The 23,854-nt window shown below is 37.8% G+C and overlaps 2 protein-coding genes across 2 annotated transcripts in view; one reads left to right on the top strand and one right to left on the bottom strand.

The window, feature by feature from the left end:
* LTO1 (LTO1 maturation factor of ABCE1) overlaps positions 1 to 9,908 on the top strand; it is a 24,015-nt gene extending 14,107 nt beyond the window's left edge. The window contains exon 5 of the mRNA XM_087921276.1: positions 7,191 to 9,908. Within this exon, the coding sequence (XP_087777402.1) occupies positions 7,191 to 7,217 (27 nt within the window). The 3' untranslated portion in view covers positions 7,218 to 9,908. The remainder of the gene's footprint in view (positions 1 to 7,190) is intronic.
* CCND1 (cyclin D1) lies at positions 1,928 to 23,854 on the bottom strand. Its single transcript, XM_087921274.1, has 5 exons — positions 23,193 to 23,854; positions 21,364 to 21,579; positions 20,357 to 20,516; positions 14,047 to 14,195; positions 1,928 to 5,315 (listed from the first exon to the last, which is right to left on the bottom strand). Exons 1-5 carry the CDS (start codon positions 23,388 to 23,390, stop codon positions 5,160 to 5,162), a joined length of 879 nt encoding a protein of 292 aa, XP_087777400.1. The 5' UTR covers positions 23,391 to 23,854; the 3' UTR covers positions 1,928 to 5,159.

Raw genomic sequence — 23,854 nt, 5'->3', positions numbered from 1 at the left:
CAAATATTTGTGTTAATTCTTTACATTTTATTTAAATGCAAATGATTTGGTTTCAGATTGGTCAAACAAAATATTGGTAGTGAAATATACAGATCAAATACTGATGGCAAATATGGAGTATCATTTGGTTTCCATTATTTTAATTAATTTAATTTCAAACAGTATTTTCAGGACAATATAGATAGCTGGATTTTTAAAAGTTATCTAGACTGTAAACTACTATCCCAGACTAGAGGCAGTGCCTGAGTCTAGAAAACATCTCCTGATCATCCCCATTTTTAGTTAGTCACCATGCTGCTTCTATTCCTGCATCTGCCTACTTCTGTGGTAACTTCTTCCTTTTTCCTTTCTCTATAAATATTAGCCTGGTTGAGTGAGAAGGTAAAATAAAGTCTGTTACTGCTACCAGGCTGCAGCTGGTAGACGCAGGGAAAGTGTGGTATAAACACTTCCATACAGCAACCCCATATTGTAGTTTCAAAACTGAGCAGTGTTATCCTTGAACAGAGAAAGTGCTGCATCTGAGTGCTACTGGCATTCTACCTGATCCAGGTTTATTGTTAAGTTGTTCTTTCACAAAAGATGCTCCGGATGAGTTTATTAAATTTAAAACAGCAGGAACAAGAATTTAATGCTGTTTATACACCAGACTGAATTAAGGTTTGTTTTAAACCAGTTTGTTTATTGTTTATTGATTGCCTTCATATGCTTAAGCTATAATCTGTGGTTCAAAGCAAAATGGCTTGATTTGCAGAGCCAAAACCTTATACTTTTGTCTAAGAGAAGTTGAAGTTGTTTAATAATACATGACCATTTATTTCAATGTTCCTGCTTTCATTTGAAACTTTGATTTAAAGATCAAGTCAACTTCTATAACCAATGACCTCCATTGGTTTAGAACTCCCGTCAATTTTTAAACATGAAGACTACATAATTATGAACAAAGTGCAGTCTGAACTTTAAAGGCCTCTGTAGAGATAACAAAATGTACTATTCCTCAAACGTGATTTCTAATGACTCTTCATAAACATAGTTTATCAATATGCATCTTAATCTGCTGCCTATTCATAACAATCCAAATTTATAGCCAAAAGATAATTCATTTGAATTTGTTATGTGCTTTGGTCCTTTTGGAATTGTAAATTTTAAAGGAATTATCTGGCTTTTTCATTAGGATGGGAAAAGGACACATTCTGCTGTATTCTTATTGGATGGCTTCAAAACTATGTTGGTTGTTGAAATAGAATTTGTCTGCAACTCCTATATAAGAAAATGTTAAGTACTGGATCAGGAAGTAAACCAATTATAATCTGTATGGACAGGTAGATCTAGGCTTGGATCTCTAGCCTTTGTCAGAGCATTCTCCCACCCGATCTCCTGGGTGCTGTTAGATCACCTGTCCTTTTTGAGCATGGGGCAAAAGTACATTTATAGAGATACAAAATCTCATGTGTGGTTTGTCACTTCCATTGAGAAGCTGTATAGATTGAATCCAAAAGCACAAACAAAAAGAAAATGTGGGTCTGTTCAGAAAGGAAGCTCTGTTGGAGCACAAGAGAAGAAATAGTATTTTAAGTTCAGTTCCATTACATAGAACTCCATTTTAGTATATTTTTTGCTGTTATGCATTTTAAATGACATAGGGAATAGTAACATTTATCCAGTAGCAACACTGGCTACTATATGAAATTAAAGTTAATGTGGACGCTTTGTACTGGTTGGGAAGCATTGTATTCCTATATTCTCAATAGATCTGTATTTAAGTCAATCTTTTCTGCAACTTTTATTCAATATCCCAAATGTCATCCCAAAGGAACACCAGATTGTATACATTGTATGCTGAACACTAAATATAAATAATAATCTAAGGAACACAGCAAATCATTGACGATTGTTCATACTGAACAACAAAACAGAAAACCAGCAGTGGGTTTTACAAATTTATTTCTAGTCTTTTAGGGGAGGTTTTTCTCTTTTGCTGGAAACTTACGTTACAGGTCTGTTGGTGACTGTGCATTTCAGACCAATGGTGACAATAAGTACAATATACATATATATAGATATATATATATAAAAAGTACAATTCTGAATTGCTTGGATTTCTATAGATCGTTATATCAATGTGACAAATAAAGCATCTCTGCTGGCACGTGAACCTGCTTGTCAGCATTTGGCCTTTTAGTACATACAATACTTTAAAAATCTGCAGTACACGCTGCCACTTCTCAGTGAAACACATCATAAAACAAACAACCATTAACTCATCAATTTTCTTGGTTGGTTCAGAGACACAGAGATGCCACAAACAGAAGTATCTATGAGGTAAGCAGTAAGAAATGTTCCTGAAATGTGGACAGAATCTATCCAGTCCTCCTGGGTCCTGCGACTGCTAGTAGCATTACACGGCTGTTGTCTTTAGGTAGGATCTTAACTGCAATTGCCCTCAAAATGAAGTTCTAATTCTGTTTTGGTTTAGCAGCATACAGGCAACTAGATTATTCTTCACCGTACAACTTGGTTAGCTGGCTTATTTGAGATTTGCTTACTTGAGTGTTGCTTTCTGTTTTTGTTTTAAATTAGCATTATGCTATAATTAACATCATCAACAAAAAACCCTAATATATCATAACAGATTAAACACACAAAATACTTAATTCCAGAAGATAACCTATCATACCGCATGATGAATCCTTTCTGGTGGAAAACATCAAAAGGCATATAAGAGTTATATTATAATGCACCTTTCATATAGCAAATGTGGCTAATAACACAGCTTAAAACTACTATGATAATAAACCCCAGATCAGAAAAAGAATCCACTTTATAAAAACGCATTAACAAAAGAACCTGACATTACTCAATCTTCTGAAATGTTTGCTGTTTTAAAATAAGCACAAATTAGTTGCAAATCGCCGAGACCCATTCAGAATAATGTCCAATGCATTTCTGTTTGCAGTAAAACTAGGAGGCATTGTGAACGAACATTAAAACCTGATCTAAACACGGTTAACTGAAGTATGAGGTATTGTGAAACAGGAACCTTTTTTGGAATAGAGCAGTAATCACATTAAGTAAAATTGATCACATAAAAAAAATCTACCAAAAAAAATGATGTCAATAGTATAATTTTCTATGAGAAAATTTAAAACCTATAACATGGCAGTATAATGACATTGTATAAACAAAAAATGACCACAAAATAGCAGCAAAACACAATGACAAAGATACAGAAAAGCAATGTTATTTTTTTTTTCAATTCATGCTGGGAATTTATCCATAGCAGCTCAACAGAAAATGTGGGAGCATCTGCTCCTTTTTTTTCTCCTTTTTAAAACTTTTCTTTTTTTTTTCCTTTTTTCTTTTTTTTACAATCAACACCTTAGCGGCAGTTTCTCACATACATTTTGCCATCACATTCTCCTCAAGCATCAACTTCAACAGCTATGTCCACGTCCCTTCAGCTACCTTCTACAATAATAGATACATAGCCAAGATGTGCAAATTTTCTATTTGTAGCTAAATTTTAAAAAAGGAAGGGGAAATACACTGGATTAAGATCTTTTTTTTTCAAGTACACCAATTGTACAGTTTTAACTATGGTCCTTTTTCGTGGTTAACGCTATTTTGAAAATATCTAGGCCAAATGTGTAACTATCTTAAAATGTCTTAAATCCTCAGGAATATGAACTTAAACTGTAATATTGAGGGTAAAAAGAATTTTTTTATTTTGTTAGAATCAAGGGGGCGATTTATTTTACAAATTATACTGGCCTTTCTGAACATCCTCTGCAATAAATATTCTTTTTAGCCTCAACTATAAATTATACATTTTAGTGTTTAAAAGCCTTCAGTTGTACAACATCTAGAGACCACTCTCAAAATATGCGTTCTATAGGTAAACCTTTTAGGCCCCTAAATTTATATTAACAAAATGAATTGGCACAAAAAAATCATCTAAATATCTTTTCTATCAAAAAGTTTAGGAAGATATCCTGGCAATTTTGTGAATGCAATTTCTCTGACTGGAATACAACCTTCAGGTGAAAAAAAAAAAAAGACCAAAAACACACCTTTCCTCAACACCATAGTTAAATGCACTTGCTTTGCAATTCCAAGTTTGCACACAAGCACTTTATATATATATATATATTTATATATATATTTATATATATAATTTCCAAACCATTCCATTTGAAGAAAAAATTCCCACACACACAAAAAAGGAAGTATTTCCTATACCTAATGAACTGAAAGTGCTTTGAAATGGAATGGTTTTACAACTTTTTTTTAAGAGATAAGCTGTGGATTCAACCTGGACATAAGTAGGCTGTGTATCTTTTGGGTTAAAACTAGTATGTTTTATGTATACACAGGTAACTATAAAAAACAGGAAGGTTACAAAAATATATTATGTCACTATTGCAATTTCTCTTTATTGTTGGAACATATGTTAACGCCTTTCTCTGGCCATGCTAAGGTGGAACTCTATAAGGCTTATGCACAGGCAATCCACAGGCAGAGAAGATTAACATATAATAATGATGTATACTAACATATACTAATGTAAAGATTACATTAACCATTTATAAGGTGAAGAGGCTAAACCTAAGAGAATAAAATAAACATTTGCAGATGACTTATAAAGTGACTAAATGCATAAGCAAGCAAGATAGAGAAAAGCCTAGAACTGCATTAAAGCTATGCTTTTTAAAAGGGAAAACGCGCACACACAAACCCAAAACATACAATCTATCTAAAAACACCCTCTTCTACTTTAAAAATGGTTGGCTTTTTAATATGCAAAAAACAAATTAATACTCCCCTGGCGACGTGTGTTGCTTGTAATGCCTAGTCTGTAACGTACATGTATGCATGCATACACATATGTATGCAGCACAAGTTCCTAGAGAGATCATGCAGATACTACTTTATTTTTCTTTTTTTTAAGACAGTTGGGAATTAGGGAGGGTAGGTTGCCTGCTAAACTGATAAGGGAAGGAAGGAATAGCAAGGAAAAAAGAATGAATAACATTTTCCCTTCTGGTATAAAAAGTTCTGGAGAAAAGGTTTTCTGGGGAGATCTTGATACCAATTCCTTCTCAGATGCCCTTTTGTCATTTGCTGGAACAGCCAAGTAAATCCAATCACTGAAGTCCTCCTTAAATATTCACATCTCTAACATCAGTGGGTGTGCAGGAAAGATCAGCTTCCTCTTCAACAGTCTTTGTTTCTGAAGATACGTTGTGTTGTTGTGCCTGGCGAAGACTAGATTCAAGGAGAGATTCAATCTGTTCTTGGCAGGCTCGTAAACAATCCTGTAGATGTTTAAGAGAAAGGGGCAGGGGAAGGACAATAACATTTTCTTTAGAAATACGGGGAGCTATCATATTCTTCCAAACAAAGGGTTAAATGCCATGGCTTCCATCTACACAGTGGGATTTTTCCTTGCTCTCTTCTGTTAATGAGGAAAGAAGAATTCATTCCATTGGCAAATCTCATTCTGGCATCAAACAATCCCAACCTGCATTCTCCTAACTCAAAGGCCAATTTCACTGGAGACCATTTTCAATAGTTATTGATACTATCTTTCTTCAAAAACTTTGGACCTATTGGTTGAAGATGGTTTGCATAGTATCTGTCTGTCTCTCGATCTATCCATGATATTTAACCACAGAAAGTGTTTGGCCATATATATGATTTGGAGACATTGACTCAAGGCCGAAGACAGAAAGTTAAGAAATCTATTTCATCAGCAAATCTTGCAAGCAACTCTAGCAGTTGCTTGCCACTATTCTAAATAAAGGAACAGCAAATGCTTGCCTTCATTGCAAAATGGTTACTTCCTATCTTTGAAAAAAAATCTGTAGTGTTTTTTTCTCGTGTATATAAAAAATATTAGAGAGCAGCACGGACAAGTTTTATGCTTCCACAAAATTTATTTTAAAAAACAAAAAAAGGAAGGTTGGGATGGAGCACAAGAGGAACGAATGTAAAATACCAAGATAATTATCTTTATGCATCTAAGCCATTCTATCTTAAAGTCAAAATATACAAAGTATTTTAAATCAGACATATTAATAACATAATTTCAAAAGAAGAAAAAGATTTTTTCCTACAATTGATAAGTCAGCTTTCAGAAATTTATTTCTAATCATACTCTAGCTTCCTGCAGATCCAAATTCATTCTGCTGCCTGTTTTAATACAGCAAACCTATAAGCAATAAGAAAATTATTCCAAGTGTTTGTGAATAAAAAATTGGATTCAAAATTAATAGGACAATAGCCATTGTGAAGATACCAGCAGGTAGAGGAAGTCCTTGAGTTACAATTTATTACTTGGCGACCATTCAAAGTTACAATCAACCCCCCCAAAACTCCCTACAACCTGTTTTTGAAGATACGACAAGTACACCTTATGGTCACATGAATGGATTTTGTTGGTTGGCAACCAGCTTATCTTTACAGCCATTTGCAGTATCCTGCAGTCATGTGACTGCAATTTGTGATTTTTTTTTCTTTTGCTATTGGTCAAGTGATTGGTTGTTAAGTTAAGGACTTACAGCTTTGAGATTCAGCAGCACCAATGGGCCTATAGAATATCTCCATTGAGGTCCTTCAATCTATATTAAGATATATTAAGGTTTCTGAAAATCCTGACAGGACAAAACAAGACAACCAAGTGTCTTCCTCAAAGAATCATCTATGTATTTCAGTGTATACATTTGATGGCATAAGTTGCTTCCTTATTCCTACAGCAGATCTGGAGCGTCTCTGATAGAAATATACATTATCAATTAGAAATTAAACATAGCAAACAGCCACTCTAACAGGTATACTTGTGTGCTGATGTAACACCTTTCTCAGTTATAACCACTGCGATAATTGTTACCTTAAATGCACAAAATAAAAACAATCCCACAGTAGTTTGCTCAACTTCTTTAGCACCTTGTTTACTCCTGTCTCTAACAAACATTGTCTCAACATGTTCAACACTGTGCATTAAGAACTTTGAAGTTTTCTTTTAGGATTGCCTTTTCTGATTTAACCTATGACATGCACTAGCCCTTGTGGCGAACCCAGTCTTCCATGATAAATTGCCGTCAAAAGTGTTAGGATGTGCATGACTGAAAATGAATGTTGCTTTCCTGAGATGGTGACCTGCCTGCTGTTTTCTTTCTTTTCTGTTTCAGTTCTGCCTTCAGAGGCTTCTTGGGTGATCTACCAGCTTTTCACTGATTCTACTGCCACAAGAACTTTCTCTACCACATAGCATTGGGATAAAATAAGATTAAAAATCCAAGCTTACAATTCCCTGCAAGGCTCTTCTGAGAGAGGGAGGTTAATCCTACCTCTAAGCAGATCAGACCATCAGTTACAGCTCACTGAAAACAAATAACCCTTGACCTTTACTGATTTAAACTCTAGTGTAATATTTCCTCTTGATGGAGACTCAGTATTTTAACTAGCAAAAAGAAACACCCCATATCTTTAAGTCATTATGCCATATATGGTTTCTCTGCTCTTGGCTTTTCCCAATAAAGGCATGAAGAAGGGATGTTGATTATACGAAATAACACTTTTGATCATATATATCTTTCTTTAAATACCCATAAATTTCATCTCCAAAGAAAGTGTAAAGGGAAGACTTCCACCATATTTTTCTTCTCTCTTCCCTTCCCCCTTTCCACACTTCGCTTTCACAAAGTCTGGGAAAGTTCCGAGGTTGCCTCAACCATAACTATATGCCATATTCAGCAATTCCATTTGGGGAAAACAGGATACATATATCTCTCATGGTTCCATTCCTGACTAATCAAGTGTGAAGTGTTATCTTCCCAAGTTCTCTGTTGGAATTCAGTAGATTGTTTAAGATGAATATATATCCACATGATTGACAATGAAGAAAAAAATCCCAAACCTAAGGACCAGCTGCCACTATAAATAATAGGGTATCCAAGGCATATATCTTTCATCGTGTCTTTTACAGTTTCAATACACTATCAAGAACTGTCCCTTTTTGGTTCTGCTCTTAGCAGTCAAACTGAAATTCATTTCTATCCCACTGCACTTCAGGAAGCACTCCTACCTATGCTTGAGCTAAGAAAGAAGAAAGTAACAGACTATAGAGGTGACCCTCATTTAATAACCCTTGTCAGGATCATCTGAACTTGCAATGGGATGGGGGAGGTGAACAAGTAATTTCTGGCTGTTACAATGCCATGATTATAACCTAGGTGCTAGGCACCCGTCTCATGATTATGATGTCACAGCATCCTCCAGTGATATGATTGCCATTTGTGAGATTCCATGCCAACGTCTCACAAGCAGTCTATGGGAAGCTGGGAGGAGGTTGAAAGTTGCAATTACGTGAGGTTCTCGCTTATCTAGTGTGGGCCTCACTTAAAACAGTAACTGGGGACAGCTGTTGCTAAGTGGTTCAGTCATCACAGTTTATTACCATTTTGCTTAGTTACAGAAATTCTGGTCCCAATTACCATTTTTAAGCAAGGACTACCTGTGATGTAGATAAATTCCAATCTTCTTTTGGAGTTTGAGTTAGGGATGAGAGAAAGATCTATTTTTTTCAAACTATGTTCCTTTTACTTATGGCTTAAATCTGGATTTAACCCAATAAAGAATCTTGGAAGCAGCAAGCTAATACTGAAAACTTATTTTCTCCCATGCCATCATAAAGTAAAAGACAAAATACCCTCTGAATTTTTCTACATATAAGAATACATGGAGGATAAGGGTGATAGAGGGCCATATCTAATGCATACATCTGGAAAAGGTATTGGGTATCTGGGGAAATAAAAGCAGATGACAGAATACAAATTATTGGCTGGCAGAGGCAACTTCAGAGGCCATGTCTATGGAATCCTCTTTTATATATATTAGGTTCAGCCAGAGCTATATTAAGGCAATAATATAATAACCAATATAATAACCACTGTGCCACTACAAGAGCCGTGGTGACGCAGTGATTAGAATGCAGTACTACAGGCTAATTGTGCTGACTGCTGGCTACCAGAAATTCAGCAGTTCGATTTTAACCGGCTCAAAGTTGACTTCCATCCTTCTGAGTTGGTAAAACGAGGACTCAGATTGTTGTGGGGCAATATGCTGACTGTAAACTGCTTAGAGGGGGCTGTAAAGTGCTATGAAACAGTGTATGTGCTATTGCTATAATTAAAATAGTTAATCCCTGCCTCTGCTAATGAAGAAAGCAATATATGAGAGTATACTATTCTAACCAGAAACTGTTTTTTTAAAAAAAGTCATATTTTAATGGATTTCTGTTAAATATTTTACCTGTTAAATTGTATAAATGCTATAGTGCAACAATAATACTCTTTCACTAGGCTTTGGAATCATAATTTATTAGAGGGCTCTTCTATCGCTGTATTGTGTTATCAATTCTGTGTACTGATTATTTTTACATGATTTTATGTGTTTGTGTTATCAATTAGTTTTGTTTTTAATTTGTCTAAGCTGCCCAAAGTCTCAAGAAATAAAGTAAAATAGCTATAAAATAGACTTCACCTTCACCTTTACCACCATGATATCTGATTAAGAACCTGAGGATGGGGCACAGAAAGAGTGGCTGTACTTTCATGCTTCTTCCTCCGTACTGTGGCAGGAAAGGAGAGATTTCAAGCAGCAACATTATACATTAACTTAAGCATTTGTAAGCTTACAGCTTTTTTAAGCCAGCCCTGAGTTGCCATCAAATTAGTTTGCTACTTTCACTAGTTTAAAAGATGAACATGCTTAGATAAGACATCAAAAACATCAAAGAGAGAGGCAGCTTTAACATTTATTGTCCATTTGGAATACAGACAAAATGTTCTATGGTTTGAGGAGGGCTGACAAACTCCCATTTATTAATAAACAACACAGAAACCTGATCAAACTGACTTTTGCCTGACATTTATCTGAAGGTGTGAAAATGGTCTAATGATGAGATGAGAAGCCAAATTGATGGGAGACAGTTCAAGAGACCTTACCATGGTAATCAGACTTCTAAGTACCTCAGATAAAAGCAAAATGGGGAAACTGGAGTCCTAACAACATAAGTATGAACCATAAAGGAATTCCAATCAGATGCTATTACATAGTGTATTTTTTTGTAATTAAAAGGAAATGTTTAATTACAAAACCCTCAAATCCTTAGCCATCTATGCTGAATAATAGCTGGAAATATATTTCAAATTCTTAAAATGGAATTACTTGATGAATGCAGCATATTTTACATTCTGAAGTTCTTACTCAGACTTTTTATGGCACAGTTATATGATAATTGTATTATACTGGTTAAAGACCAAAATAAAGACTGCCCAAATGTTATGCCAGAAATAAATATACACACACACGTTTTAGAGACTCTATTAACTCACATTCTACCATTTCTAATTCATCCTATGCTAATCTAAATAAGGAATTACAACAAAATCATCAAGAAACAAATGAGATCATCCTATCATTGTTTTGGTAAAAAGAAAAAAAAATTAGAGTATTATTATGAATACAAGAAGTGCTGTGGGTCACAGCTCCTTTAAAGTCCTGTCATATGACTTCTAATTTATCATGAGCTGGGTCCAAAAATGTCTGAACGTTGAGAAAACTGCTGTTGCTCTGGGTCTGGATTAGCAGATTTGCACAGCATTGTGATAACTGAAGGGATTGTGGTGCTTGAAATCTAACACATCTGGGTTCACCAGGTTGGAGAAGGCTGTTCAAAGGCAGTTCTCATGTGCCTAGGCTAGACCCTAGTTAAGAAATAAAACATCACTGGGTTTAATTTTTCCCTTTTTGTAAGAATAAAGATGGCATTCTAGCCTAAAATTAAAATAGCTCTTCTGTGAGCAACACAGCTTTCCAGGTGAAGTGGAAAACACCTTCCTCGGGACGAATGAAATCCATAGACTGAGGCCCTTTGTTCTCAGCGATAAAGCTCCTCTTTGAAAAGGTAGCTTTGCCCTTAATCACATCATATGGAAAGGCACTGTTACACCTGGTCAGAAACATGTCATGTGACAGGATCTAACACAAACGTAGGAAGGAAGCATGCTTAAATATGATTTTCTTTTGAATTCAAGATATCAGGCTGAAAGCCCAGATGGAATTTTGAGAACATGCGTCAGGGCAAAATGGCTTCTACTTATGACATGGTTGTTCACAAAATGGCTGCCATATGGTAGGCATGGCCAATTCCAAAACAGTCACTGCTCGGAAACTGAATTAGACCCCTGCAAGATGCTCTCTACCATCCTACTGAAACTTGGTAACACCATTATGACTCCACAACACTTCTCAATAGGCTAGCTTCTCATTATATTTTACTAGAAAAACATTTTAAGTCATCTTGGAAAGGATTTTAGCAGGCATTATTTCAGACTCCAGGAGTAACAGTGGTCCCTACAGGCATCATGTTGCTTACTGTGCTATTATCAATATTGTAAACCATTTCTGCTAATTTTCCAGGAAAGGAAAGAACCAAACTAAACTGCTTGTGAGTTGCTAGAACAATTCTGCTCTCTTATCTGAACATTCCAGGTAGCCCAAGATTTCCACAAAAAAATTCCAGTTAAAAAATGTCTAAGATATGTATTTTTTTTTTTAAAAAAAACCCCATTTCATTAAAATATATGAAATTTGAGAAGAGTTGATAGCGTTTCAGGTGAAGACCTCTATATACTAAGCACTATCTCTGCACATCATCAAAAATAACTGCTTAATTCACAAATCCCGCAAAGACTTTGATAAAAGGAACTGAATAAATATTCATCAATTTTGGCTAAATTGCACCCTAACATTTTGAACCCATATAGGCTTTCAGACAGAACATTCTTAGCAGGGCTGCCATGATCCAATGCGGAAACTGTGCAATGCATATAAGAGTACCATGTGGGGTGGGATGCCTATTGCAAAAGGGGGGGAGGGGGGGAGGGAAAGAGAAGCATTATCAATAACACAGGCTCACTAATCCTGAACATATACATTTGACCACCGAGACAGAACCTATGCCATTGCATAACTATATTTAATATTTTTTAATATTAAAAAATACATTAGGATGGCACTAAGTGCAATTCTGCATAAGGTACCTTGTATGTTAGCAGTTTCCCTGATTCTTAGTACTATTATCTATACTCTAAAACATAGCACTAAAACATATTTTTTTTTCATGCTTGAATATTTTTCATTCTTGTAACCGAGACTATGGAGGACAGAGGACAGTCTTCAAATAGAGAAAATTATGAGTATGTCTGAAGGACCTTAACATATGACCCCAAAATATATTGCCTTGCTCTCAGTGGAATGTAATTTCTATTAAACTAAACACATCTATATGAAACCTATTTGGTCCCAATTGGGAAGCATGTTGAAGGCCTACAAAGCAGCAGAACCTTGTCCCAAAAATGGCATTTTGAATTGTACACACTCCTTGCTCTAAGCAAACTCTATCTAGCCACTCTTTTGCTGCATACTTAGGTGATGAATTCAGGAGAGTTGTGGTTCCTGTTTTTTTAAACACTAAATGTATGTAATCCTTATAAAAGTTTGCCCTCAATCCATGTCAAAAAAATTAAGGGTGTATGTGTGTGAAAGAGAAATTGTTTGAGAAATATTATAATAAACAAAGCTGGCCATCAAAATGCCTCAATATATCATTCCTTATGAGCCCTTAATATGTTTAGGAGGGTCTGTGATTGTTCTCTATCCACAATTCTCAATGAAAGACCTTGAGTGGAGGTTGGGGAAAACACACAATGGGCACCTCAGAACCTGTTCAGAGTAGAAAGATCCTGGAAAAGAGAGAGGTCTCCTCTTGGTTGGTCTCCTCTATACACAATGCCATTACTAGCTGTCCTGTGAGAAGGATCTTAAAAACTTGGTCTTCAATAATATATACTGTATTTTTATTTAAAAATGCTGTTACTGCTGCTAAGAAAGACACTTTGGGACAACTGCTATACAAACTAGCTGGATAGAAGCAATATTTTAGGATGGTTCTAGCTATGTCAAGATTTGGATGCAAAACCATAATGCTGATTTTATTTGGTACACTGTTGTCATTTAGAGACCTCACAAGAACTTATTTCTAGCATCTATTTACTGTGTTTTCATATTGTTCCAAAACAAAGCTAAACTCTGTCTTAACACACCATTATAGCATGGATCATTGACTTTAGGTCTCCCTTGTAGGCGCCTTTCCTGCCCATTCATTCATGAAAGGTTTATTGCTCACCAGTTACTGATGAGCATCTCCAGGAAGTTTTGGGATAGGGGAAGCAAGAAAAGGCCCATCCAGGTTTTCACAAAATTATGAGACATATATTTTGGGGCATTTTAATGGAGGGAGGCTAAGGAAGAAGTAATTCAGAATTATATTCTGTAGAGACCCTCAAGTAGTAAACCAATTATATAATTAGAATACCCTTAGGAGGGGGTCTTCTCCCTTTTAACCATTTAGCAGTAGAGAGAAATCTTCACCGTAACTGCACAGAATTAAAAATACTATTAAGTTTACTCATTGCAATAGCTACGTTCCTCCTATTTTAAATGCTACTTCTTTTGCAATGCAATTACCTTTAAACCAAACCAATGTAGACTTTGAGTTAAGAGTTCCCTTTTGTCTTTCTTGGTGCTTAAATTTAGACCAGTGGTGTTTTAGCCCATACAATATGGTAATATATCTTATTAATGTATTTGAAAAACACTGCAGAAGACAAGGTGATTTGTTGTGAAGCATTCTCCTTGACTGCCTTTTTTATTTTTGTATTTATAATGGAAATTTGTTTTCAATTTATTTTAAAATAGTTTGCCTCCCGGAGTTAATTGCTGAGATGAGCAGCCATACAAACTGAATGAATGAATAAATGAGTGAATTATTAAATAAATAAAGCAACCTTTCAGCCTTTTCAGAACTGGAAATCAAAAATAGAACAAACACCTTGTGGAGGTACATAGTAATCAATTTAAATACAGTTCAGAATTCAGTGACAGAAAAATAGATTCACTTGAGGATCAAGAATCACTTACCGGATCACATTTGATAACTTTTGATAGGAAAGGTGTGAGACATTGATAAGAGAGAAAAGAATTAGTGTTTCCAAGGTGAAGACCTTGCACTGCTGCTACCACACTACCAGCGGCAATCATGGAAGGTGGGTTTGAAATAAATTTAACATCTGTTGGAAAACAAAAAGAAAGACATTATCGTATAAACCATTGTGTATAAGGTAACATTGAAATGGTAGACAATTTAAAGGTGCAGCCTGTGACAAAACACAGAAGACCCTATTCCAATATTCACAGGCATTTATGCATATTGTTATTCCTAGAATATTTCTCTGGATTATTTCTGGTGCCCTATAAGTAATCCCAAGTAAATCAACCAAGAGTTAAGTGAAACTTAAGTTAATTGTGTCTATCAATGCCAAAGCATTTGATGTTAGGACTAACAGATATGAATAACAAAAATAAATAAATCTAGAACACTAGATGGCAGTAAATAAACTGCTGCTGCCACCCAGTGGTTATGTGGAATTCTGCAGCCTATATTTGACAGTCTCCAACAAGATACAGTAGGGATTGTGGTTAGGCTTTATTGCACCAAACCTGAGTGGTGGGTTGAAACTTAAATGAAACATTTTCTATTGAAAACCCTCCTCCGACAGTTGAGTATCATTTATCTTTTGACGATGGGTTTGCTGGTAAAACATTGTCCACATTATTTCTAAATGTTTTCCCGTTTTCTAACCAAACATACTTTTCTTTGTGAGAGCTATGCAACAGATCTTCTTATTCTTGCATCCAACATATCCTGTTGGTAGGTGATGAGGTATCCTCATCACATATTCTTAGTCACCTCTTAGAAAAAGTCAGACACACCCCATCAAATTACAATATCCTCCAATCTGTAAGTAAATATATATGATTAAACATTTCCTTTTGCAAAGGCTTTGTTTCACGGTTTTCTTTATCAGCAACTGCTTGCTAGCATTGGTAATAGGGATGATGTTGCTTTGTGAAGGGGGTCCCACAAATTGGCAGATAATCAGTTACATTCTGATGTGACACCCTGCTGACAAGAACCTGGGCTAATTTCCAAGCTGCATTGCTGTAGGTCTTGGTATAAAACCACTCCTCTGATTTGATTGGCCTGTAACTGCCATCAAAAATGTTATTCCTTCTTACAACAACAAAAGTAATCATTTGCACTTTTAGGCTAAAATTCCTTCTAAGGAGGATCTGATTCACACATCTGACCAGGGCTAAGAGGTAAGCTTTAATATATAATTAATATATGCTATCTATCATCATCAGCTTAATAAATATTCTTAGCAGCCTGTACCTGGACAGTTCCTTAATTATTTCAATGCAGCTCTATGCTGCTGAGAATCCTCCAAATAAATGATCTGAAGAGCTGTGTGTGGAATAGTTTTGATATGTAACATTTTATGACTTTTGAAATAGCATGTCACTTAAATTTTATCACATTGCATCATAGTAATTATTTTTCTTTTGTAAGTGGACAGATCCAAAATGGTAAATCTACAATGAGACTTCTTCCAACATTCTACCTCCAATTTACCTATTCATTAGGTAAATTGAGGATTTTCCATTTCATTCATTTACATATGTGTGGGGGGAGGGAGGGGGGGAGAGAGAGAGAAACCTGAGTGGTCCAGTCACCCAGCTGGCTTTCAGATCTATTCGATCAGTGGTGGGAATTAATTTTATGCCACTCAAGAAAAGCAACAATTCCAAATTAACATTTTGACTGAGGGTCAATCTGTAATTAATATTGGTCCTTTACCTGAAGAGCAAAGGCAATTCATAATGCAGTAATATTTACAAGCGTAACATTCAATTGTGAAGGTGTCAAATTACATACTAAATTTATTTATTTAATCAATTTGTTTGCCTGCCCAATTCACAACTGTTACTCTGGGCAATTAATATCAATTTAAATTCTAGCAAACAAAAAACGTGCAAATAGACATAATTTACATCAAAGGCCAACCATATTTTCTGTACTTTTGCAAAAAAAGTTCATTTAATATCCTGGTCCTAGGAAAAGAGCCATTTATTCTGCGAGGGTGGGGACATTCAAATTGTGTATGGGAAGGGGAAGTTGATGTGGTTTCACAGGATAGGCTGACCACCAGAGGTAGTCCATCCTGTGATCAAAAACACACCTATTCATCCTGATAGATCTTTATAGGACAAAGGTAATCAGATGGATGCCTCCCCAAAAAACATGTCCCTATGCCTTGATGGGTGATTTTTGTGGTAACCAGCATATTGAATTGAATCTGGAAGCCTCTTGGAGACTACTGCAGTTCACAAAGTAGTGATATTGACATGGCATTACTTCTGGGAACATTAAATGTGGCCTCCTGAACCAGTTACGGCTTCCAAGACAGCAGCCTACAAAGTATGCAAAGATTCCTTCGGGCAATTTTTCCACTCTGATGCTGTACACGTCCCATTATTCATATACAGGCAGTATACAGAGCCAATATATAATATTTGTTAAATACTGTTTGAGGTTCTTATTTTGGAGAGGTCTAAACTGCTACTGTATGTGCGTTGTGTAGACTTTGTTAAGAGACTGAGTTCCACTTTTATTTATTACAACCATTTGAATAATGACTGCTTATTGAAGAAATTACAAAAGACATTTGATTCATCAAACATCATTTCCCCATTTATGAAGGATTGTTAGTAGTATTTTTTCCCTTGAGTAAAAAAAAAATCTGTATTTAAAAGCCAGATCTATCATAGATCATATTAAGGGACCCACAGGGACTTTTGGGAATCCATTAAAAAAAAAAAAACACCTCCCTTTCAAGATGGCAATAAACAAGAACATGAATTCCTGGTCCCACTCTTTCTTTCCGAGATGGGAAAAGTGTTAATGAAGTTTAAATGACCAGTTTGTGTCTGTCCTCATAACCACCCCATGTTCCCATAACAAGCCGCATGGACAGACTTTTTTTTGTTGCGACCCAACAAGGAATTATTTGTGGCAGAGACCACTAATTTCAGCATATTAATCAGGGGGCCCCTCTTGGCTGTAATTGGATGCCCGCAAGTGAAGAGCGTGGCATCATTGTCAGCCTTCATCGCCTCATCTTGCACTATTGAACGCTCCAGAACAAGGGGGCTTCGGTGAGATGAATTAGACCTGACATAGCTACAATGGGGAAGAGGCCCCCTCAATTGAAGCACACATCCCCAGCAGCCTATCTGAGACTTCATCCAAAAAGAATAAACAACTTCAGTGTGGTTAAAAAAAAAAAAAAAGGAGGGGTGGCGGAGGGAGAAGAATGCCAGCCACCCTGAAGGGAAGACAAAGCAGGCATCTAGGCACTGTGGCGCTTTAAAAAAAAAAATTCCTAACAAGGCAAGTCACCCCCTTTTCCTTTTTCAATGGAGCAGCAATTCCATCTGTCTGGAGAGCCGGGGGCTATGAATGAAAATCTTTTCATTGAGCCAAATCAAAACTCTGAACATAAATCACCGGCTGCAAGATTCAACAAGTTCCAACTGGTCACATACCTTGAGACTTTAAATTTTTAAAAGCTTTGAGAATGGAACAACTAGGGCAAGCCAGGTTTCAAAAGAAAATGACTTTTATTGGGGAGGGGGGGATATTAATAATAGCAATAGTAATAATTAATAGTAATTATCTTGATTATGCCTAGGCAACCAGATGAGCGCAGTGAAAAATGGTCATGCCTGATATGTATTTCTATTAATCATTTGGCTTTTATGTGCAAGAGCTTCTCCTTAGCAATGGCCTCAGCATTGCTTTTACTCTTTTATTATATTCCTGTTCTGATCTGCAAGTCTTTATTCGTTTTAAGTGAAGCAAACTCAGGACTCCCTCCCTCCTCTTTTTTGCAACCCAATTCTCATATGAGCAGAAAATATTATCTTTCGTAAAAACATATACAAAACAAGAACACTGCAAAATAATACATTTGGGCCAGGGATATAATGGAAAGAGGAGACAAAATTCTTTTCATCGTTTTTACTTTTAGAAAAATCTTTTCTGTATCTAACAGAAAGCCACACTCACCCTAATCTTCAATCGCTTTCTCTCTTCCCCTACCTCCACTTTGTGTAAGCTATTTTCTTCCAGTATTAAAACTTGAGAGATGTTGTGTTAGATCTTTCTCCAGGGGACCTCTCTACCTTACATATCTGTCCTTTAAAGAATCACTGGTCAGGCAAATAGGTAATTCCTACAATGAACTTTCAATGAAACTTCCATTAGTTGCAATTGAAAAAGAGCTTGTAATTCATCCAGATGAAAACTTGGCAAAAGGGCAGGCAACACAACACGGACATAGAAAGTCCTCAGTGTGCAACAGAAAGACAAACATCCACATCTTAATCTAGGCATCCGCAATTAATCTAATGACTACTAAGGATAAATTTGCTAAGATAAAACCCTATTAACTAATGTTGACTTTGGCAAAATTCACACTGACTTCCTTGGGGTTGGGGGCTCCCTTGTTGACCTCCACACTTCCTTTAAGCTTGTGTAAAACGTTTCTAGACAAGGTTTGCATTCATCAATTCATTTTCCGGTTCTACATATGGCCATTTAGAACAATGTTTAAGATAGGCCTCAAGACCTGCCTTCTAAAGAGAAACATAACAACGCTGACAGCAGATCAAAGTACTCGGCCCTTTGCAAGCCTCCAACCTTTGAACTATTCTTGTTTTCATCATTGTGGGACTCTTTCTGCCAGCGCCACAATCCAGGTTAAACATCCCCATACCCTAAAGAAAAGGCTTGAAAGAAAGAGTCTATTAAACTAACACCGTGGCGGCAAAGGAGGCTCATTAAAAAAAAGCCATTTTACTTAAAAAAATTAAATGATTGTTATTTGTTAGAACTATTCTAAAATGTTCTAAAGGTTTTAGGAGCTTGGCAAAGAACCCATTTTCCAGAAAATGCTAAACTGCTGTCTCTCTTCGGTAGCTAGGCTTAGAAGAAAGGTAAGCTTGAAAAATACCTAATGTTTACATATTTTCTGTGGCCAGCTTTCCACACCAGACTGCAATGGAGAAGCCATTTAAAACTGCGTATTTTTAAAGGTTTGCTATTTTTCTTGGATCTTTCCACCAATTCCATTTCAGGTGCAATATCACAAACACTGCTGAGTGTTACCTCTGGCACCAACTTGACCCTTGGAATGTATATGCCTTTCAGGTTTTCAATCTTAGATAAATCCTTGTTTTTTTGTGCCCATCTGGAATCAGATGAGTCAGATACACACAAATCAATCTATGCAATCCTGGTATGGGTGACTTAAAAACATTCAATTGGACCCCTTAGATATGTTGTAACTGCAACCTCCCAGCCAGCATACCTAGAAGACTCCAATTCAGTATGGAGTAGATTGTACAATATCCTTCTTAATCAACCTTATCAACCTTACAAGCATTTGAATGTGTCCATATTGTCTTGTTCTTCTTAATTACTCTGCTTTGGCATTTTCTTCTCTCTGGCCTATCCACTTTTTTTTTTTAAAAAAAGCAGCAGCTAGTCTACCTGGACAACGGGAATGCAGGGCTGCATTTCTGACCCCATGCTCCTGCTTGTTTGAATGGGTGTGGCAGCAGCAATCAAGGAAATGAAACAACAGCAGGCAAAGTTTGGAAGAGTTTGAGAATGCAAGCATGCGCAGACACACAGATTGCCCTTGAAACCCAACACCAGGCCTCTCTGTGAAATCCTGGAGCTTAGTCCGTGTCTCTAGCTCCTCCTGAGGCTTTAAGTGCACATGGCTGCAGCCAAGCACGTGGTCAAACTCAACCCTTAGCCAGGAACCTTTTACAGTACCCTCTTCTTGTTTCTCCTGGAAAGGAGAAACAGAGTTGGGAAAGATATAGACTGGGAAAGAACAAGAATGAAATCTGAGGTTCCAGGGGAAAACCTGACATGTGTTTGGAACTCTCAATTCTTTTTAAACATTAATGCAACAGCTTTCAAGTCCTAAGAGCCTAATGACCTTGCAGCCATCTACCCATTCCTGCTAGCTGAGCTGGCAAAGTCCTACTCTTGATACTACAGATCTCAAACTGCCAATTTCAACCTCGAAGCCATCCAGAAACACCACTTGCAGAGGCCAACTCACCTTTAGCAAAGTAATCCAGGTTCTGGGAGCAAGCTCATGTTCTTTGCAAGCATTAGCTTTGCTGAGCTACTGCCACCCATTTTATAGTGTGCCCCTGTAAGAATTCTGGACAGTGGAAAAGGGAAGCGGGTGCATTTGCTGGGGCACATAGAAACATAACACGCCTTCGGAGAGTGCAAGGCTCATACCTGTTGCACAGAGAGCCACAAAAGTCTGGGCGTGTTTACGGATGATCTGCTTGCTGTCCTCAGCCACAGGCATTTTATTTAGAAAATGTTCAATAAAATCATGAGGAGTCGTGGCAGCCAGATTCCATTTCAGCTTATTCACCAGAAGCAGTTCCATTTGCTGGGTTGAGAAGAGAAGGAACAAGAAAAAAATACACGGTTATGAAGTTATGTGTTTATAAATAGTTAGGCACACAAGTTGCTTTGTGCTCTTCTCACCCTGTTCCACATCACTTCCGTTTTTAAGCCTTCTGCTTCATCTAACAGAAATTGAACCCTGGCCAAATTCAGCAACAATTGTGCTACTGGAGAAGAACATAAATAGGCAAGATGGGTGCCCTTCTAGATGAAAATTACATAATTCTGTTCCCTTCCCCCACCATTTCCAAGCATTATTATCACCCAGCTGTTTTGAACTATTGTGCATTAACCACGCAAATTGTTCAAATTAACACAAGAGGGCGCTAGCCACTCATTTTATCCCCCTATCTTGTTACTGTATTTTTCCTAGAGTGAATAATAAGGATTTAACATATTAGGACATTTTCATTCAATTAATCTACTGCACCATGTGGGCTGCAGCTGCCCAGGGGTTGACAAATATCCCAAGACTAAATGCATCTACTGGCTTCTCCCTTCCCCCAAGAAAATGCCTGGTTCAGTGGTTTGATTCTGATGCATTTACTTGAGAATAAATGTGGTTGAGTTCAGTGGGACTTGTCTTTCTATAGCATGGTTAAAACATTGCAATTCAGCTTCCATTCAAAGATAGGGAAAACACTGTATATATTCTATTTTATCAGGAAGTCCAATAGTTTGCACATTTAAAGTATGAAATAATTGTATGGGAAAACCACATTATCTTAAACAAAAAGTATTATCTGGGAGAATGAAATTCGTTTTTTTTTTTAAATAGTTCCTTCGTATAATTTATTGCTCCCCCAATGCAATAAAAAACAGGAAATTACCAGTAATTCATCAGGTCTAATGGAGTTATCAGTGTAAATACACAGTTTTTCTGCTGTTAGAGGAATAGTTTCCTTCATTTTTGAAGCCACAAACATACAAGTAGCTCCGAGTAGTTGCAAGCGGCTTTTCTTGACGGGTTCAAAAGAGAGGTATCGGTCCAAATAATTCATTGCCAAGGGGAAAACTTCTTCTTCACATTTCTGTTCCTCACAAACCTGTAAGGAAGGGGGCAAATGGGGAAAAAAAGAGAGACATGCTAGAAAGCTTTTACTCCCTGAATTAAGCTGGTTTCTTTTCTTTCTGATAACAAATATATTTTGGGGGGCAGAAAGCAAAATAAAAGAAAATAATCCACAAATAATTCAGCATCCTTTATTTAGTTATTTTTTTAAAAAAAAGAAACTATGAAATCTGTAATGTGTAGAAGAAGTGAAAGAGAAAGTCGCAAGAGAAGAAAATGTGCTTTTCCGAAACGCGGTGGGACATTTGGATGAAAAGACCAAAATAGGTATCAGAGACCCCAAGATTTACCAACAGGTAACCTCAAATAAGCAATCTGGGCTTCAAAATGTTGGGGGGCATATGCCTTGGTGCCCCCTATTGGTTCCATTTGGCTTGAGTGTGGCTGATCCCCCCCCCCTTTCCTCGAGACACAAAGGTGGCGTCGAGAGGCAGCTGCAAGCATTTTCTCCAGACGTCATCTTTTCAAAAAATATTTAAAAATATTTAAAAAATCAGCAGAGCCCCGCAAATTGGCTGAAAACACCCCCGAGGGGATCCTTTACTGATCCCCGTTGTGACAGAAAAGGGGGGTCGTCCAAAAAGACCTCCCCGAAGTCAAACTCCAAGAGCCCCCATTCCTCTTCTCTTCCTTTCTAGAGAAGCAACGTGCGACATTTGCTTGCACCCAGGGTTTCAAAAATTAATTAAAAATAGATCGCAAGCACCCAGAACTTCGGGAAAAGGCTGAAAATGTAGCCCAGTCTGTCCTGATCCTGGTAGGACCCCTTTGAAATATGTCTCGAGGGGAAAACACGAAACCCACACTATTTTTTACCGGGCGACCTTGCCGACAAGTTTCTGGAGCAAAAGCATGTCTTCCAAGTGGGGGGAGGGAAAGGAAGACACTAAAACCACCCCTCAGCTCTGAACAAAGGAAAGTTTCAACCAGCAGCTCCCCGAGATTTGCAAGCCAAGATCTTGATCCCTCGGCCCGCTGGCACCCCACTTTTCTCCGCCGAGCTTTTCCCCCTTTCTAATTATTAATAAACACTTGGCCTTTGCAATAAAAGAACAAAGATGGCGCATAATACTGGCACCAGGAGCACTTGCATACGTGTCCACGGATATTAATTTAAAATAAAATCCCCATCAAATGCATGGCCAGCTTGAGGGGCCACCCAAGAACCCGGGGGCGATATTCTGGGTTCGCGGGCTCTAACGATACCGCCTTGGGAATCCATAGACCTAACAAGAGGGGTGTGTGCGTTGGGGGAGGGCGACTTCGGAAACTTCCAAAACTTACTCGGGCACCCCGGCTTTTGCCCGGATTCCTGTTACAGGGGTTCCCAAATCTCTCAATCGGGCTGACAGGGCGCGCGATCGGCATTCCGCGATCTCTCGCCCGAATCCGTGCAGTCCAAGGAGGACAAGCCCGACCCGCTGGGAGGGGGCGACGGAGACCTCTCGGGCAAGATGTTTTAGGGTGCAGGAAGCGGGGCTCGGGATTCAAATAGACAAGGAAGGAAGGACGCCTAAGACACAAGGCTCGCTTTTATTTCTAGAAAGCCCGAAACTTTTTTTTTTTTTTTTTGCGAAGCGCGTTTACCTCCAACATCCAAGTGGCCACTATTTTCCTCATATATGGTAAGATCTCCTTTTGCACGCACTTGAAGTAGGAGACGGAGGGCGAACAAGTCTCCTCCGCTTTCAGCATAGTCTGCAAGACCCTGTCATTGAGGAGGTTGGCATCTTGATAGGCTCTCCGGATGGTCTCGACTTCACAGCAGAGCAGCTGATGTTCCATGTCTTCTTCTGCCGCCGCTGCCGCCTCCACCAACGCCGCCGCCGCCTCCAACGCCGCCTCCAATGCCGCCGCCGCCGCCGCTCTTCTTCTTCCTCTTCTTCTTCTGCGGACTCCAAGGGCTGAGTCAGTAGGTTCTGGCGCTCCCCCTGAGAGTCCCTCAGATGCTGCTCGCGGCTGTGGTGGCTGCTGCTGCTGCTGCCGTTGCCGCCGCCGCCGCTGCTGCTACTGCTACAGCCCTCTGGAGGCTGCAAAACTTTCTAACTTCCAACAAAACTCTCCTGTATGAGTCCCCGTGTGACGTTACTGTTGTTAAGCAGATCAAAGGGCCGAGAGAATGCGAAAAAGAGGGGGGAAAGGAGCGAAGCCAAAAGCAGGGGGCCGAGCCGTAAAGCCATCCCATAGGCTTCAAGTCCTTCCCCTTTGCTTAGCTGAACAGACGCAGGGCTAAATTTTAATGCAAATGC

Source organism: Pseudonaja textilis, chromosome 1 (assembly GCF_049901715.1).
Source record: "Pseudonaja textilis isolate UNSWEBS1 chromosome 1, rPseTex1.2, whole genome shotgun sequence".
In the NCBI taxonomy this organism is placed as follows: domain Eukaryota; kingdom Metazoa; phylum Chordata; class Lepidosauria; order Squamata; family Elapidae; genus Pseudonaja; species Pseudonaja textilis.
This window is presented reverse-complemented; position numbering and strand designations above follow the sequence as displayed.

What these genes read in the sequence shown, in the direction of transcription:
- CCND1 (XM_087921274.1), bottom strand. Translation starts at nt 23,390, where the DNA reads ATGGAACATCAGCTGCTCTGCTGTGAAGTCGAGACCATCCGGAGAGCC. An exon ending in TGGCCACTTGGATGTTGGAG is followed by an intron (nt 21,580 to 23,192) that starts GTAAACGCGCTT and finishes CCTTCCTTACAG; the next exon opens with GTTTGTGAGGAACAGAAATG. An exon ending in TGTGGCTCTCTGTGCAACAG is followed by an intron (nt 14,196 to 20,356) that starts GTATGAGCCTTG and finishes GTTTTCCAACAG; the next exon opens with ATGTTAAATTTATTTCAAAC.